A 14,747-nucleotide genomic window follows, 5' to 3' on the forward strand; every position below is an offset into this window, starting at 1 on the left:
GCTCAGCTGTCCTCTGAATGACCTCATAGATCTGCAAACCATTCTTCACATCTGCCCTGACCAATGAGGGAAGGGAATTCCCATCTGGAGATGAGTTTCTGGCCTGGATTTTACCTCTGAAAGGGCCACAGTATGTAAGGCACAACTCTAGATCCGAAACTTGCTATGCTTTGATATTTAAAGTGACAGAAAGTCTCTGGGTAAATGTCAGTGGTAAATTTCCACGTGGATGACCTGAATTCTATGAAATCTAGAAATCAAGGTGCCCATTTCTCACTCAATCCTTAATGGTGGCATAGTCTACATCAGTGGTCGGCAAACCGTGGCTCACGAGCCACATGCAGCTCTTTGGCCCCTTGAGTGTGGCCCTTCCACAAAATACCACGGCCTGCGAGTCTATTTTGAAGAAGTGGCATTAGAAGAAGTTTAAGTTTAAAAAATTTGGCTCTCAAAAGAAATTTCAATCGTTGTACTGTTGATATTTGGCCACTGGTCTACATAAATTCTATCTCACAAATCTGGACTGGCCAGTAACCTAAATAAACCAAAATATCACAAAGATCAAACTGTTTCATAAAAACAGAAATTACCATCTGTCAAAACACATTGCTTAATCAATGCTCCCCAGCATGTCCTTGGAAGCTACAAAATTAAATTAACACCTTTAGGAAAAGGATCGAATGTGTGTGCGTACACATACTCCAGAGCCGACCCCCAAATACAACACGCTTCACAGACTTTGTCAACACATCAGCAACACATGGTAATAACATCTTCAAACATTTAGCTTTTAAAAAGTGAATGAAGCTACTTTTATTCATTAAAAAAAAAGGATGCATGATGTACAAAGCAGAATGTAACTGTCCAGGTTGGAATATAATCTGGTCACGGAGTTCTCATTGCCTCCCTCAATCGGTGTGGTGACCAGTCTCCGAAGACGGCCCCCAACAATTCCTCCCCGCCCTGTGGCACAGACCCGGGAGACGGAGAGCCTCTGGGCTCCCCTGATGCTGGCTGGTCTTGTGACTTGTGCCGAAAGTGACATCCTTGGACTTTCAAGCCCAGGTATTAGGCTGACAGCTTCTACTTTATCTCTTAGAAGCACACACCCATGTGAAAAGATGGACTACCTAGCCAGAAAGAGGTCTAGGGCAGTGGTCGGCAAACTCATGAGTCAACAGAGCCAAATACCAACAGTACAACGATTGACATTTCTTTTGAGAGCCAGATTTTTTAAACTTAAACTTCTTCTAACGCCACTTCTTCAAAATAGACTCGCCCAGGCCGTGGTATTTTGTGGAAGAGCCACACTCAAGGGGCCAAAGAGCCGCATGTGGCTCGCGAGCCACAGTTTGCCGACCACGGGTCTAGGGGACAGGGAGGCCTAGAGCCCTGTTGGTCAGTTGAGCCGAGTTGCATTCCTAGCTGGATGCTCCTGCATGACTGAGTGAGCTCAGGCAAAAACAGCAGATGAAACCCAGCTACCCAACATGTGCCACTTCAAGCCACTAAGTTTGGGGTACTTTGTTATACTGAAACAATGGGGGACAAATGATATCAAATGGGCATGGCTGGTGTGGTTCAGTGATTGTGCATCGACCCATGAACCTGGAGGCCACAGTGCGATTCCCAGCCAGGGCATGTGCCCGAGTTGCGGGCTCGATCCCAGTAGGGGCTTGTAGGAGGCAGCCGATCAATGATTCTCTCTCATCACTGATGTTTCCATCTCTCTCTCCCTCTCCCTTCCTCTCTGAAATTAATAAAAACACGTTTTAAGAAAAAAAGCTCTCAAATGGTTAAAAGTGGTCCATCCAGATCTATCATTCACCTGTGACCAACTGTGATCATATTGGGCATTGTACACTTCCACTGCTGGCACACAAATTTCAATGGAGAAACACAGAGAGGACCTGCTCTTGTTATGTTCAAGCACTAGCATTCAGTAGTATCCAGGACACTGGCACTGATGTGCAACCCTGGGCCCTGACAATTCTCCCCCTAGGCCCTTGTAGGACGAGAAAAAACAGCCTTTGCTTGGTTTAGGAAGCGCTCACCCTCCTTGTATTCCTGCAAATGTTTACTAGAGAGAATAACGAGATGACAAGAGCAGGAGTGAATAAAACTTCAATATGAGTATTAGGAGGATAAAGAAAAGTTAGCAGAGGCCTCAGCTGCACTTTACGGCATGGGCATGGATGGCATGGAGCCGCACAGACTGGGCAGGCTCGGGCTGGACTGGATTATCAGCCTCAATTTTTTGACCCTTCTCTACATGCGCACCCTTGCCATGAACGCACTGTGGTTGGATGTACTTCTCTTTCTCTTGTCTCTGAAACTGTTCACGTGACTTGACTTGAATGTTGGTACCAGTGCCAGCATGCCAGCTCTAAGCCCAAGCTTAAGAGGCGCCCTATATATCACTTGAGCATTTACCCTTCGCAAAAGGAGGGCATGCCCCCTTGGCTCCCTGGTCCCAGGAGGAAGATGAAAGACATGGGGCAGAGCCACTCCAGCTGACCCACCAGCTTGTGATGGAGAAAGACGTGCTCATTGTTGAATGCCATGGAGATCCAGAGGCAACAACTGCCCAACACAGGGCTCCTTTATTAAATACTGACATTTGCAAAATACAAATGGTCCTTTAGGACAATAGAAAGTCTCCTCGGCTATAAAAGTTGTAACTAAGTTAGCAAATGGATGTTTAGGTTCCAATGAGCCATTTTCCCAGAAACTGTGGTTTCAATGATCTAGATTCTAGTTTTATTAAGATGCTATGTTCCTGTTCTCCATAGCTCTAAAGGCTATGTAGTCAACACTAGAAGCAAATTTGTTCCAGGAAACTAGTACTTCTTTTTATTTTTTTAACTTCTATGTTTCTTATTGATTCCAGAGAGGAAGGGAGAGGGAGATACAAACATTAATGATGAGAGAGAATCATCAATCGGCTGCCTCCTGCACGCCCCACACTTGAAATCGAGCCTGCAACCTGGGCATGTACCCTGACCGGAAATTGAACTGTGACCTCCTGGTTCATAGGTCGATGCTCAACCACGGAGCCACACTGGCCGGACTAGTACTTCTTAAAGAAACAAAATCCTCCTCCTCATGTACCCTCGTCCACCGCAAGCAGAGCACTGGCCCTGCCACAGCATTCCCAGCTCTTCACCAAGGGACTGAACCAACCAGTACCCTGGATCAAAGCCTAGAGGCTCTAAAGGCAGTAGAATTGTGTGACAATGACTGCGTGGTGCAACTTCAGCTGATTGCGTGGAAACATTATTTCAATGAGGTTCTTGATCAAACATGAGATCAAGAGGTGCTTTTATGAATACAAGTGCCGTGTAAATGCCAACTAGTGCGTATTACTGATCAAGTAACAAAAACTGCTCCAGCTGCCTTGTACTAACTGGAATTTTGTACTAACACACAGACAACACTTCATCGGAGCAATACTTGATCTTCCAAGGAACAAACTTAAGATTAGGTGAACTCAAAAGCCTAGAAGTGGCCAGGCAGGTAAAGTCAGTGGGCAGTGAGTGAACTGACCACCAGGGAGGCTTAGTGGTTCACTGGAGGTGACAGCCTGATGAAGGGGAAACTGCACTTAAAGCTGACACACTTAAAGCTGGTGTGTGGAAAATAAAGCAGTTGTCTATCTCTTCTAGAGTCTTGTGCCTTAATTTGATCTCTGATGAACCACACACTTAAAGCTGACAGCTCCATTTTGAAAATGAAATCTATTCTAATAAACACCGTCTTTATAATTATTCGAAGCATGCGTATACATTTTTGAGGGGCACCCTAAATTTGCAGGCCAGATGTGGCCATAAGGTAGCAGTTTGTGACCTTCTCACTAGATATTCTACAATCACCTTGAAACATCATAGAAAGGCTGAAAAAATGATTATTCAATTCATTGTATTTGTGAATCAGAAATGTTATCAGTCACATAAAGAGTAACTGTCTATTAGCCCCCCAAAACGCCTCACTCTCTCATTTATTAATCCTCACTCTCTCCACTTTTGGACCTGTCTTCAGGCTTATAGTTCTACCAGGACACCCTGTGGATGCTGTCCCACACACCGACTTATGTCCTACTGAACACTTGATTTAAATGCTAGCTTTGGCATAAAACCCCCATGGTCCTCTGCGAAGTCCCCTATGTATAAGTTATAATGAAAACTGTTCAATGTATGAAATCTGCATTGATTTCTCTCACATCTCAGCCCTTTCCCAACACCCCCCAAATGGTATAACATCATAACTCTACAAGGATTCACTCCCTCGAAAGTGAAAGGCCTGGATCAACAGGTCAAGACTAAAGTTCAAGGGCACTCACCGCCAAACACATCTCCGTTCTGGTAGTTTTTCCCTTTCTGGGCTTCCTCTTCATTTTGAACAGTGGCAACATGCTTGGCGGAGGCACAGCCCATAGTCTCATTCGCTCAGCTTCAGCCGGGCTGAACTGCAAATCATCTCTACAGACACAGGGACATTTTTCTTCTCTTTAAACACGAAGAAAACCCGCCTTCCTGCTGAGTCGGTCAAGATGTGCGCACCTGCAAGAAGCGAATGCTAGATCAGAACGAGTGAGACAAAACCCGTGTCTGGGTGTCTTGCTGTGCTGTGGGACCAGCCATGTACCGGAATTCCTGCACGGCCTCACTATGCCCTGCAGAACGCAATGCAACATGGACCATCCCACCTGATCCTTGCTCAGCAAGCAAGAGTAGAAGGCATGGCCCCTACACCACACGTGGCTGAAGTCTTTAAGGAGATAAAAATATATATACTTATTTATTTATTTATTCATTCATTCATTCAAATAAATATCTGAGCACTATTACTTGGCAGACACATGCAAGAGCGTTTGCTAATGTTCTAGAATATCAGAAGCCTTCAGAGGAAGGAAAGCATGCTCATGAGATGCACTTCATTTGGGCGGCTGGGAAAAGTTCTTCTTCCCCATCCTCCCCTGCAGCCTGACCTCAGCTTCTCAGATTTTGCCAGGAGGAGGTGGCCTTCCCCTTAGGCTGGACCATGGACTAGTTTACACTTTCCTGGTGGGTTCTGCAAATAATTCAGCATTTTATTTGACCGGAGGTGACATTGTTTTGGAGGATGAAGGAAGAAGAGGAGGGCAAGGACTTCAATTTACTTTCGTCCATTTTCTGCTTAGCTGGCTGAATGTTTTAAGGATTGAGCAATGTAGGAATGTGAAAAAAATACATCAGTTGTCTATCTCTTCCAGAGTCTTGTGCCTTAATTTGATCTCTGATGAACCACAAAGGAGATAATCCCCTGGTTAAGTGAATTTACCTTCCCCCACCCCATCCAAGGTCATGGCCCAAATTCTCAGGGTTTGCTTTGCTCAGCTTCCTCATTTTCACTTATTTTACTCTTTCATTATCCATATCCTGCCATTGGAGATGACTTACTCCAGTCTTACAGATGTTTCCTTTGCACCATCTACCCATTCACTCATCTCCATCCATCCCACCATAATACAGGCCCTCGCCTCCTCACACTCCTGGCAGGAAAAGCAGCATCAAGCCCCTGCTCTTAATCTCCATTAGCATCCTCCTCTCATGACTCTCCTGTCTCCTTCACAAAGAATTGATGCTTCTCAGTCCCAAGAACAGATACCAAAACGCAGCTGCAGGCTTTCTCTTCCAACAAGATTGCTGCCGCCTGGACTAAGATACTAAATAGAACATGGAAGAGCACAGTGTGTGGGGGGTGGGGGGGTGGGGGGGTGTGCGCGCTCGTGCGTGCTTTTTGGCGGGTCCAGAGGAGGCCTTGCTAACTTTATCCAACTTAAAGATAAACTATAATATGTCATAAGATATAGAAAGTCTTTCTCATTCCAAATTTTTGTATAATAAAACATGGGATCGCTTATTTTTAAATTTATTGGGGTGATACTGGGTTTATTGGGGTGATACTGGGTTCATAAAATTATATGGGTTTCAAGTGTACAATTCAATGATACGTCATCTGCATATTGCATTGTATGCCCACCACCCAAAGTCAAATCTCCTTTCATCACCGTACACTTTCTGATCCCAATTTGAGCATACCTTGAGAGATATTAAATTAGTAGTGTCCAAATCCATTCTGTCAATCTATTATGGTTTTCCAAGAAACATCATTGAAATATGAGACAAGAATGATAGGAGTTGGATTCAGTTGTGAGGGTAGGAGAAGGGGGACACTCTTAACCAGGTGGCTGCTAAGGGTTGTTGTGATTGCTGCTGCTGCTGCAGGTCTGCATTCCCCGCCAGCACTTCTCAGGGGCGGCATCCCCTTCCTTCATACCTCCAGCATCACCAGGGAAGACCACAGGTGTGGGCTCCCAGAATGCAATCCTTCCTTTTTAGAAAGGAATGTGGGAAAACCACCTCACACATAGGTGAGCAACCCAACTTGAGAGGAGAAACCTCACTTGCCTCCCCTCTGTTGCCACCTCTTTGGAATAAACAAAGTGAAAATGGAAGGGAGAGTGGGAAACCCTAACAAAATTCCCAAAGGACAGGGGAAATCGCAGGACAATTTACAGCTGTCCGCTCTGGGATTCTCTCTTTCCTCATATGCTGTCCAAGAAGTACATGTAAGGATCTCAGATGTGAATTATCCTTTGCTACCTACCTCTGAAAAGCACGGTGCAGTGTTTTAAAGTTGTGTTTGTATCGAAAATTGTACTTGATTTAAAAAGTTGAAATCACATGAAAATCAAATTCATGGCAGCAAGCTAACAAACATAAAACATATAAGAATAATTTTTAAAGGACTTCTCGGTTATTCATGCATGGAGCTCATGAGGGGCATGTTACCATCCAGATTAGATGTGATTTATATTCAATTCAAGTGATGACTCAGGAAGTTCCCATGTATTATATTTAAAAACATAAACACTATTGCTCAATAGGAGCACTCTCCACATCATCAATAGGTGTAGATTTTGTTTTTGAAACATACATACTATACACTGAGTGGCCAGATTATGATGATCTCTGAACGCATAATAATCTGGCCACTCTGTGTGTGTGTTTATATAGTAGAGGCCCAGTGCATGAATTCATGCATGGGTGGGGTCCAGCCAGCTTGGCCAGGGGGAGGAGACATGGGCGGTTGGCCGGCCTGCCTGCTGGTCAAACTCCTGATTGAGGGGACAATTTGCATATTAGCCTTTTATTATATAGGATATACACGGAGTGGCCAGATTATTACGTGTTCAGAGATCATAATAATCTGGCCACTCAGTGTATATTTTACAGCGGTAATATAAAGAGTGATGTTTTTAAATCTTACATCATCAAACTATATATTAATATCTTGCCCATTTTGAAGGTGATATAAAATCATTTGAGAGGCATAAGATCTCTGTAAAGCTGATGGATCATGGGGGCAAGTGTTTTACTATGTCATCTGCATTCTGCACATAAACAATCATCCAATCACTCATTCATTTAATCGACAGATATTCACTGAAAACTACTGACAGACATGTGTTTAGTGCATACTGGGGATAAGCCAGGATAGGGTTTTCCTCCCAGTGCCCATGGAATATGAACAGAGAAAGGAGATCATCAGAAATGTTAGGGGCAGAAATAGAACACTGGGGATGAGATATAATTATAAGAAATATCAATCATGATGGTTCTGTTCTGATGAGAGAAAGCACATTCTAAGCGGGCTGAGAGCTGTACACCCTGGGACGTGGGAGCTAACCTTGGAATGCAGTCCATCCTCTTTTCTGAGAACTGCCTGGATTAACAACTTTGTTGCTGAAACAATCTGGTCCCCCGAGGCACCAGTCCTCTGTGACCCCGCCCCTCTCCAACGCACATTGCCTATAACCTGTAACCTTTATACCGTGCCTACTTTCCCATGCCTGTAAGTCCTACTTTCCCATGTAATCATTGTCCTTCTACCCAATATAAGCAGCTGGCTTATGGGGAAGGGTAGAGCAGATTTTTGTGGATGACCTGCTGCTCCCCCATACTGCTGGCATTGTTGGAATAAACACTCAGACCTTGTATATTATGACTCAACCCTGTCTCTGCTTAATTGGCTCAGGTAGTGAAAGACCAGTTTTATAGCAATGTGGCTGGTACACCTATTGCAGGTTAAATACAGGATGGCAGGGGAGTTCGCCCCAAGGCACCTGATTCAGCCTTGGGAGAAGAAATGTAAACGAGGTCGGGTTCTGGGTTTGAAACTTGACCAGATTAAAATATAAAAATAAAAAAATAAAAAAAATCACTAGAACACCCATGAACTGCACTTTTATAGCCTGATGTAGCCAAGGTTTCATTTCTACTGAAAATTCTCTTACTTGACCTCAGTCCAATCAAGACCTCAAACTGAACAGATCTTTAAAAATGTCCCCCTACGATGACTGCTCCAATAATCTGCGCAAAAACATTTCCCTTTGGTTTGTACTATCCTTAACATAAACCCTAGCACAATGTTTTTATCAACCATTTTTTCCATTAGCTTTGCTCAGCCTCTCCCTCCCAACCCCCACCCCCTCCATTCATTTACCTTCTTGAAGCCACACCACTTAGAGAGGTAAGTCTGATGGTGCAAACGAGCATGCGGAGACCACAACGCTGGGCAGATCTGAGAGTCTCGTTTTCACATATTGTTATGAACAACATGCTATTTCTGAACTCACAGATCACAGCGTGAGAATTAAACTGGAACATCTCTTTGATGTCTGATGGAAGCTTTGAATACCAAGACCCACTGACGGTGCTTTTTTTTTAAAAAAAACAAAAAACAAAAACTAATCTACATGATAGGATCCATCAGCTCCTCTAAAACCATGGGGTCTAATGAACTGCCCATGGCTTTATGTACAAGTTTCCCCAAATGGTTGTGTGGCTACATAACCTGTTCCATGAAATAAGAAGTTCCATATTCACACATATACACTTTTTTTTTTTTTTTTTTTTTTTGTGAGAGCACAAGTTCTACTCTCTTAGCAAATTTCAATTAACAAAACAGTATTATCATATAGGCACCACGTAATATTTATATACATTAGATCTTCAGACTTTATCTTCTAACTCAAAGGGTACAAAGTTTGTACTTTTTTACCAGCCTCTCCTTATCCACCACCCCCATCCCCAGCCTCTGGCAACCATCATTCTCTACTCTCTCTTTCTAGGAGTTTGACTTATGTGATATTATGCTGTATGGTTATACAGTGTTTGGCTTTTTTTTTTTTACTTAGTATTATGCCCTCAAGGTTCATCCATGTTGTTGTAAATGACAGTATTTCCTTCTTTTAAAGGAAATTTATCACATTTTCTTGATTCATTCATCTGTTGATGGACACTTAGGTGGTATCCATACCTTGGCTTCTGTGAATGATACTGCAATGAACATGGGAGTGCAGCTATCTCTTCCAAATAGCGGCGACCTTACCTTTGTATATACACCCAGAAGTGGAATTGCTGACGGCTTTTTTCTTAATGTTTTGAACTGGAGGAATAGTTTCATCAAAAAAGCGACTTTTATAAAATTGGGAAGAAAAAAATAAGCAACATCTGATTTTAGAAAAATCAAAGAGCTATCTGACCCTGTTTTTTAAAAAAAAATCCATGGGAAAAATATTCATATTTATGTAATATGATGGATAATTTCACTTTCCAACAATCAGTCAGGGACTTTTTCATTTTGGATAGAAAAGCCAAACATATTACAGTTTCCTTGTCAAGAAAGATACTTCTAAAAAATAAATTAAAAGTGGTAAACTCCATAAAGAAATCCTAGGCCAGAAAGAATATGAATTTACCACATGCAGCTTAGAGGACTATAGAAAAGTCAAATTCTGATTGCAATGGGCACACTGAAAGCTGTGAAGTCAGCAGTTACGGAAAAGAGAAACTCAAAGTCACTAATCATCTGAGAGATGCAAATCAATGCGGTACCATCTCACACCTGTCAGAATGGCTATCATCAACAAATCATCAAAGGACAAGTGCTAGCGAGGATGCAGAGAAAAAGGAACCCTCTTGCACTGCTGGTGGGAATGCAGACTGGTGTAGCCACTGTGGAAAACAGTATGGGGTTTCCTCAAAAAGTTAAAATTATAACTTCCATTTGACCCAGTAATCCCACTTCTAGGAATATATCCCAAGAAAACAGAAACACCAATCTGAAAGGATATATGCACCCCTATGTTCACAGCAGCACAATTTACAATAGCTAAGATTTGGAAACAGCCTAAGTGCCCATCAGCAGATGAATGGATTAGAAAACTGTGCTACATCTACACAATGGAATACTACACTGCTGTAAAAAAGAAGGAATTCTTACCATTTGCAACAGCATGGATGGAACTGGAGAGCATTATGCTAAGCGAAATAAGCCAGTCAGAGAAAGGTAAGTATCACATGATCTCACTCATTTGTGGAATATAATGAACAACATAAACTGATGAACAAAAATAGAACCAGAGACATAAAAGCATCGAACAGACTGTCCCACCTATGAGGGAAGGCAAGGGGTGAGGGGATAAAAAATCAACTGAAGGACTTGTATGCATGCATATCAGCATAACCAATGGACACAGACAGTATGGGGGTGAGGGCATGTGCTGAGGGGTGGGGGCGGCTGGGGAGAGGTCAATGGGGGAAAAAGGAGACTCATGTAATACTTGAAACAATAAAGAATTTAAATTTTTTAAAAAAGAGGAAAAGAGCCTCATTATTAATAGATCAGGAGCAAAGTACCCCTTTCTTCCTTTGATTAAAAAGGGAAATCAAGATAAGGCAATATCTGAAGACTGTTTTCTTTTATTGAAGAAAGAGTCAACATCTAAGCTCCATAGAGAAAAAAAATATATGTATAAATAACTAATCAGTCTGTTTGCCCATCTGCTCTGCTTCAGTAAAATGAGTGTTAATACAGCAGCCCGCTGGGAGGAAGGACGGCAGCCTAAAGTGATGTCTAGTCATGAAGCTCTGGTATCCTAGGGCTACTGTTCACACCATTTCACATTCCACTGTGCACATTAAAAATAACACATGAAGAGATGTCACATGAGACATGAGAATAATCTGGGAAAGTCAAGCCTTCTTGGTACAAGCAATTGCTGGCATCAGAGGAGATAATCATTCCTCGCCTCACACTCATTTGGTGGCATGGCAATCAACAATATGCTACTATCCCCCCAAAAAAGGGAAGTGTGGCTTCTGCTTTCTTTATGGGAAAACTCTCACTTCCCCAAATAATAATTGCATAGAGGTGTCTCTCAGAAACAATAAGAAGACATCCTAGGCAAGATGATACCTTTCTGCTGGATTTTCTGCAGTGCAGGGTAGGGTTGGGGAGGCAAGGTGACAAGTGGCAAGAGCGCTGGAATGGGAGTGGTCTCAGGTCACATGCCTGCCTGGGTCCCAAGGCTGGACTTCCTCTCCCTGACCCTCTCTCTTTGATTCTATGATCTACCTGAACGTACGCCCAAGTAATGCTAAGGATGAAATTACCCCTGACAAAGAGTCCATTTCTTACCTGGACCCAATTTATTTACAAACTTTGCTTCAACGCTTACCCAATTAGGACATCCTTGCAAGTTTTTGTTTTCCAAAAAATTTCCTATGAGACCTAAAGATTATCACCAGTGATGTTTTGGCCCAAGGATGTTAATTTCAATGGGGCATAAAGTGAAAGAAGAAAAAAACAAAACACGAACAAAGCTTAGTTCTACCCTTTCCTCTTTTCTATCTAGCTTTTAATTAATAAAAATTAAATGAATTTTACAACTATTTCTTGTAGGAAGCTGGTTAGAAAAAGTTTGTGAAATAATTGTTCTTCAGCTAAGGATTTAAGACTTTGATGCCTTATCTTGCACCTGCAATCTCTACTCTTGTATTACCTGCACATATGCTCACACGGGTTCATGCATGGCTGGCACTATTTTTGGGAAAGCAAGAGAGAAAAACACGACATCCTGATTAAAGCCACCCATCCCACACCAGGGAGAACCTATGCAGAATTATGCTGTTTCTAGAATTGCTCCTCCGTCATCAAAGCCAATGGCAGATATTCCTGGACTTTGAGTTCTCTGAATTCTTCCCACTTTCAAGATTCAGAATTCCAAGAGTATGTGCAGGAAGCTGTCTGTCTGTGTCAGCGGGGAACCTTCTGTTTCATGACACCCATGACAGGGACTTCTTGATGGCTCTGCTGCTGGTTCCTCGTGTCACTAGGGACAAAACCTTTGTCCGTTCCCTTATAATAATAGCAGTGTCCCCTCTTTTTAAAAATTGTTTTGTAAATGCAGGTAGATAACGAAATGCTTTGAAAAGCACTTACAAATGCAAAGTAATATTTTCCTGTGCATATTTTGCTGTGCCAGGTGCAAAACATTACCTTTCAAAGCCATGGCCTTTCACGAACACTGGGTGGAATCGGTTTGCCCAGAGGGCTCCTGTAGGCAGCCCCAGAGAAAATGAGTGAAACAGATGGAAAGGGAAAGATAAACATTGAGAAATGACAAGAAACTGAAAGTAGAATAAGTATGAGTTACTATTAAAGCACAATTTGATTTTAATGTAAACAAAGAAGTCATGAACCTTTGTGAATAGCTGTGAAGTATGTTCTGGGTGATCTGTGTGTTGAAATGTATTGTGAAGAGCAGATATGATTCTTGCCCTTGAAGGGCTAACACTCGGACACGGTTAACAGATCATAAACAATAAAATAAAATTCCAGCCCGCCTCCTGGTGTGGCTCAGGGGTTGAGCTCTGACCCCAAGTTCAATTCCTGGTCAGGGCACATGCCTGGGTTTCAGGATCGATCCCCAATAGAGGGTGTGCAGGAGGCAGCCGATGGACACTTCTCTCCCATCATTGATGTTTCTATCTCTTTCTCCCACTCCCTCTCCCTTCCTCTCTCAGAAATCAATAAAAACATATTAAAAATAAAAATAAAATTCCAATGATTAATGCACATCACAGGGAAAGAGAGGATCGGAGATGTTCTCGAGAGTCATAGGCTATTTCAAGTTAATTAAATTAGTGCTTGCCTCAGCTTTATTTTATGCAACAAGAGATGTAAGAACATCAGCATACTGTGCGACTCTTAGACCCTCAGTGAGTACTGACTGATGAGGACAGTGAAACAGACGACATGGCAGTTTTGAGCTATTGATCCTCTTTAACACTATAAAGTACAACAGAACTGTAGCTGGAACCCCTTGGAAATCTGAATGTCACTTTCACGGTGCCAAGGACAACAGTCAAATGCCACTGATCCTTGTCTGTTGCGCACATGGGAAAAGCACGCGTGATGTTTTCATCACGCAATTACGAGTCTCAACTTTACGCAAGACTACTGGGATCCAAGTATTTTTTTACTCAATTCCCATCGCTAAACTTAATACCGGCCTGGCTCATACCTCAGCCTTAAGCTTCTTACTGTGTTAGATAAAAATAAATACAACCAATAGACACAAAAGATATGAATTATCTAAACTAATCATTAGTAGCAAATGTGAGAATCATTTGCAAACAAAAAAAAAGTCTGCTTATATTTTATTTGAAGACTTTGGTATTAATATTTCAGTGTAGATATATTTAATGGCCTCAGAATTATATACTTTTAACAAAGTAATGTAGTAATACTTTGAAAAGATCTGAATCCTAGAAACTGATAAGCAGTATTTCCCTCAAAAATCTAAACATGCATCCTTCTTCCCTCTCCAAATAACCTTTCCTCTTTTTCTCCCCTCCCTACTAAAATAAATGAAATCACCACGAGAGACTGGTGAAACTCTGGTCTAAGATCTCTCTTTCTCTGTGCCCTACCTCCGGCCACACTCTCCAGGTCTGAGAAGGCGTCAGCAATGATCCAATGATTGAGTGAACCCACCACACATGCTGGGCAGAGCTGCTGACTCAAATAAGCGTCCCTAAGGGTAAGCCTTGGCTGTCTGGAATTCTGTCTTCTAGAACCTCCGAATGCCATCCAGAACCGCTCAAGATCTGGAAGTGCCTGAAAACTTAAAGAAAGCAAACAGGTAAAATGTTATTGTTGGTGAAGGACTTAGTGTCTCTTTCTCTCTTCCACACACACACACACACACACACACACACACCATGAAAGATCTACAGATGCAAACACTATACCCAATATTTTGTGATTTGGGGAGGGAAAGGAGTTGTGTAGCTTTGGGTCAGTTACTCACTTCACAGTGCCTTGGGTCCTCATTTATACGATGGGACAAGACCGTGTGAATTTTGAGGAGGAGTCGATGAGATGATATACATAAAGTGCTTAGGACAGCACCTGGCCATCAGTAAGCAATTAACACCTGACAGTTACTGTCATCATCATCACCATCATCATTATCATTTAGTGGGATGGGGATGAACTTTAAGAAGAGAGGGGCAGAGGCAAAAGAGACTGGAAAGAAGAGATGGAAAGAGAGATGAGAGGCTCATGGTGGCATCTTGTTGGTCCTTAGGAATTGCCCCCAAATAAGCAGGCAGAGTGAACGTTCTGTAACAACAGGAGCTCAGGTCCATGTGCAGCCCCTGCAAAGAGTGCCCTGAGCAGAGCCTGTGTTTCTGTAGTACTGGGGGTGGGAGCTCAGCCTCTGTGTGGCACCTCCCAGGACTTTGAAGACAAAGGCTGCTGTGTGTACACAAGCTGAAGGTCCGTGAGCTCTCCCAAGCTTTGCCACAGCCTCAGTGAGTGTGCGGCTCCCATCATCCTGCTATTATGTGTTT

At 42.6% G+C, this 14,747-nt stretch overlaps 1 protein-coding gene across 1 annotated transcript in view; it reads right to left on the reverse strand.

Annotated features, from left to right (window-relative positions):
- The window catches only part of LOC308237681 (uncharacterized protein C1orf21), a 181,421-nt gene that overhangs the window by 105,666 nt on the left and 61,008 nt on the right, over nt 1–14,747 (reverse strand). Inside the window, exon 2 of the mRNA XM_080648595.1 lies at nt 4,340–4,559. Coding sequence (XP_080504721.1) covers nt 4,340–4,433 — 94 coding nt within the window. The 5' untranslated portion in view covers nt 4,434–4,559. The remainder of the gene's footprint in view (nt 1–4,339; nt 4,560–14,747) is intronic.

Source organism: Plecotus auritus (genome assembly GCF_963455305.1).
Source record: "Plecotus auritus genome assembly, chromosome: 12".
NCBI lineage: Eukaryota > Metazoa > Chordata > Mammalia > Chiroptera > Vespertilionidae > Plecotus > Plecotus auritus.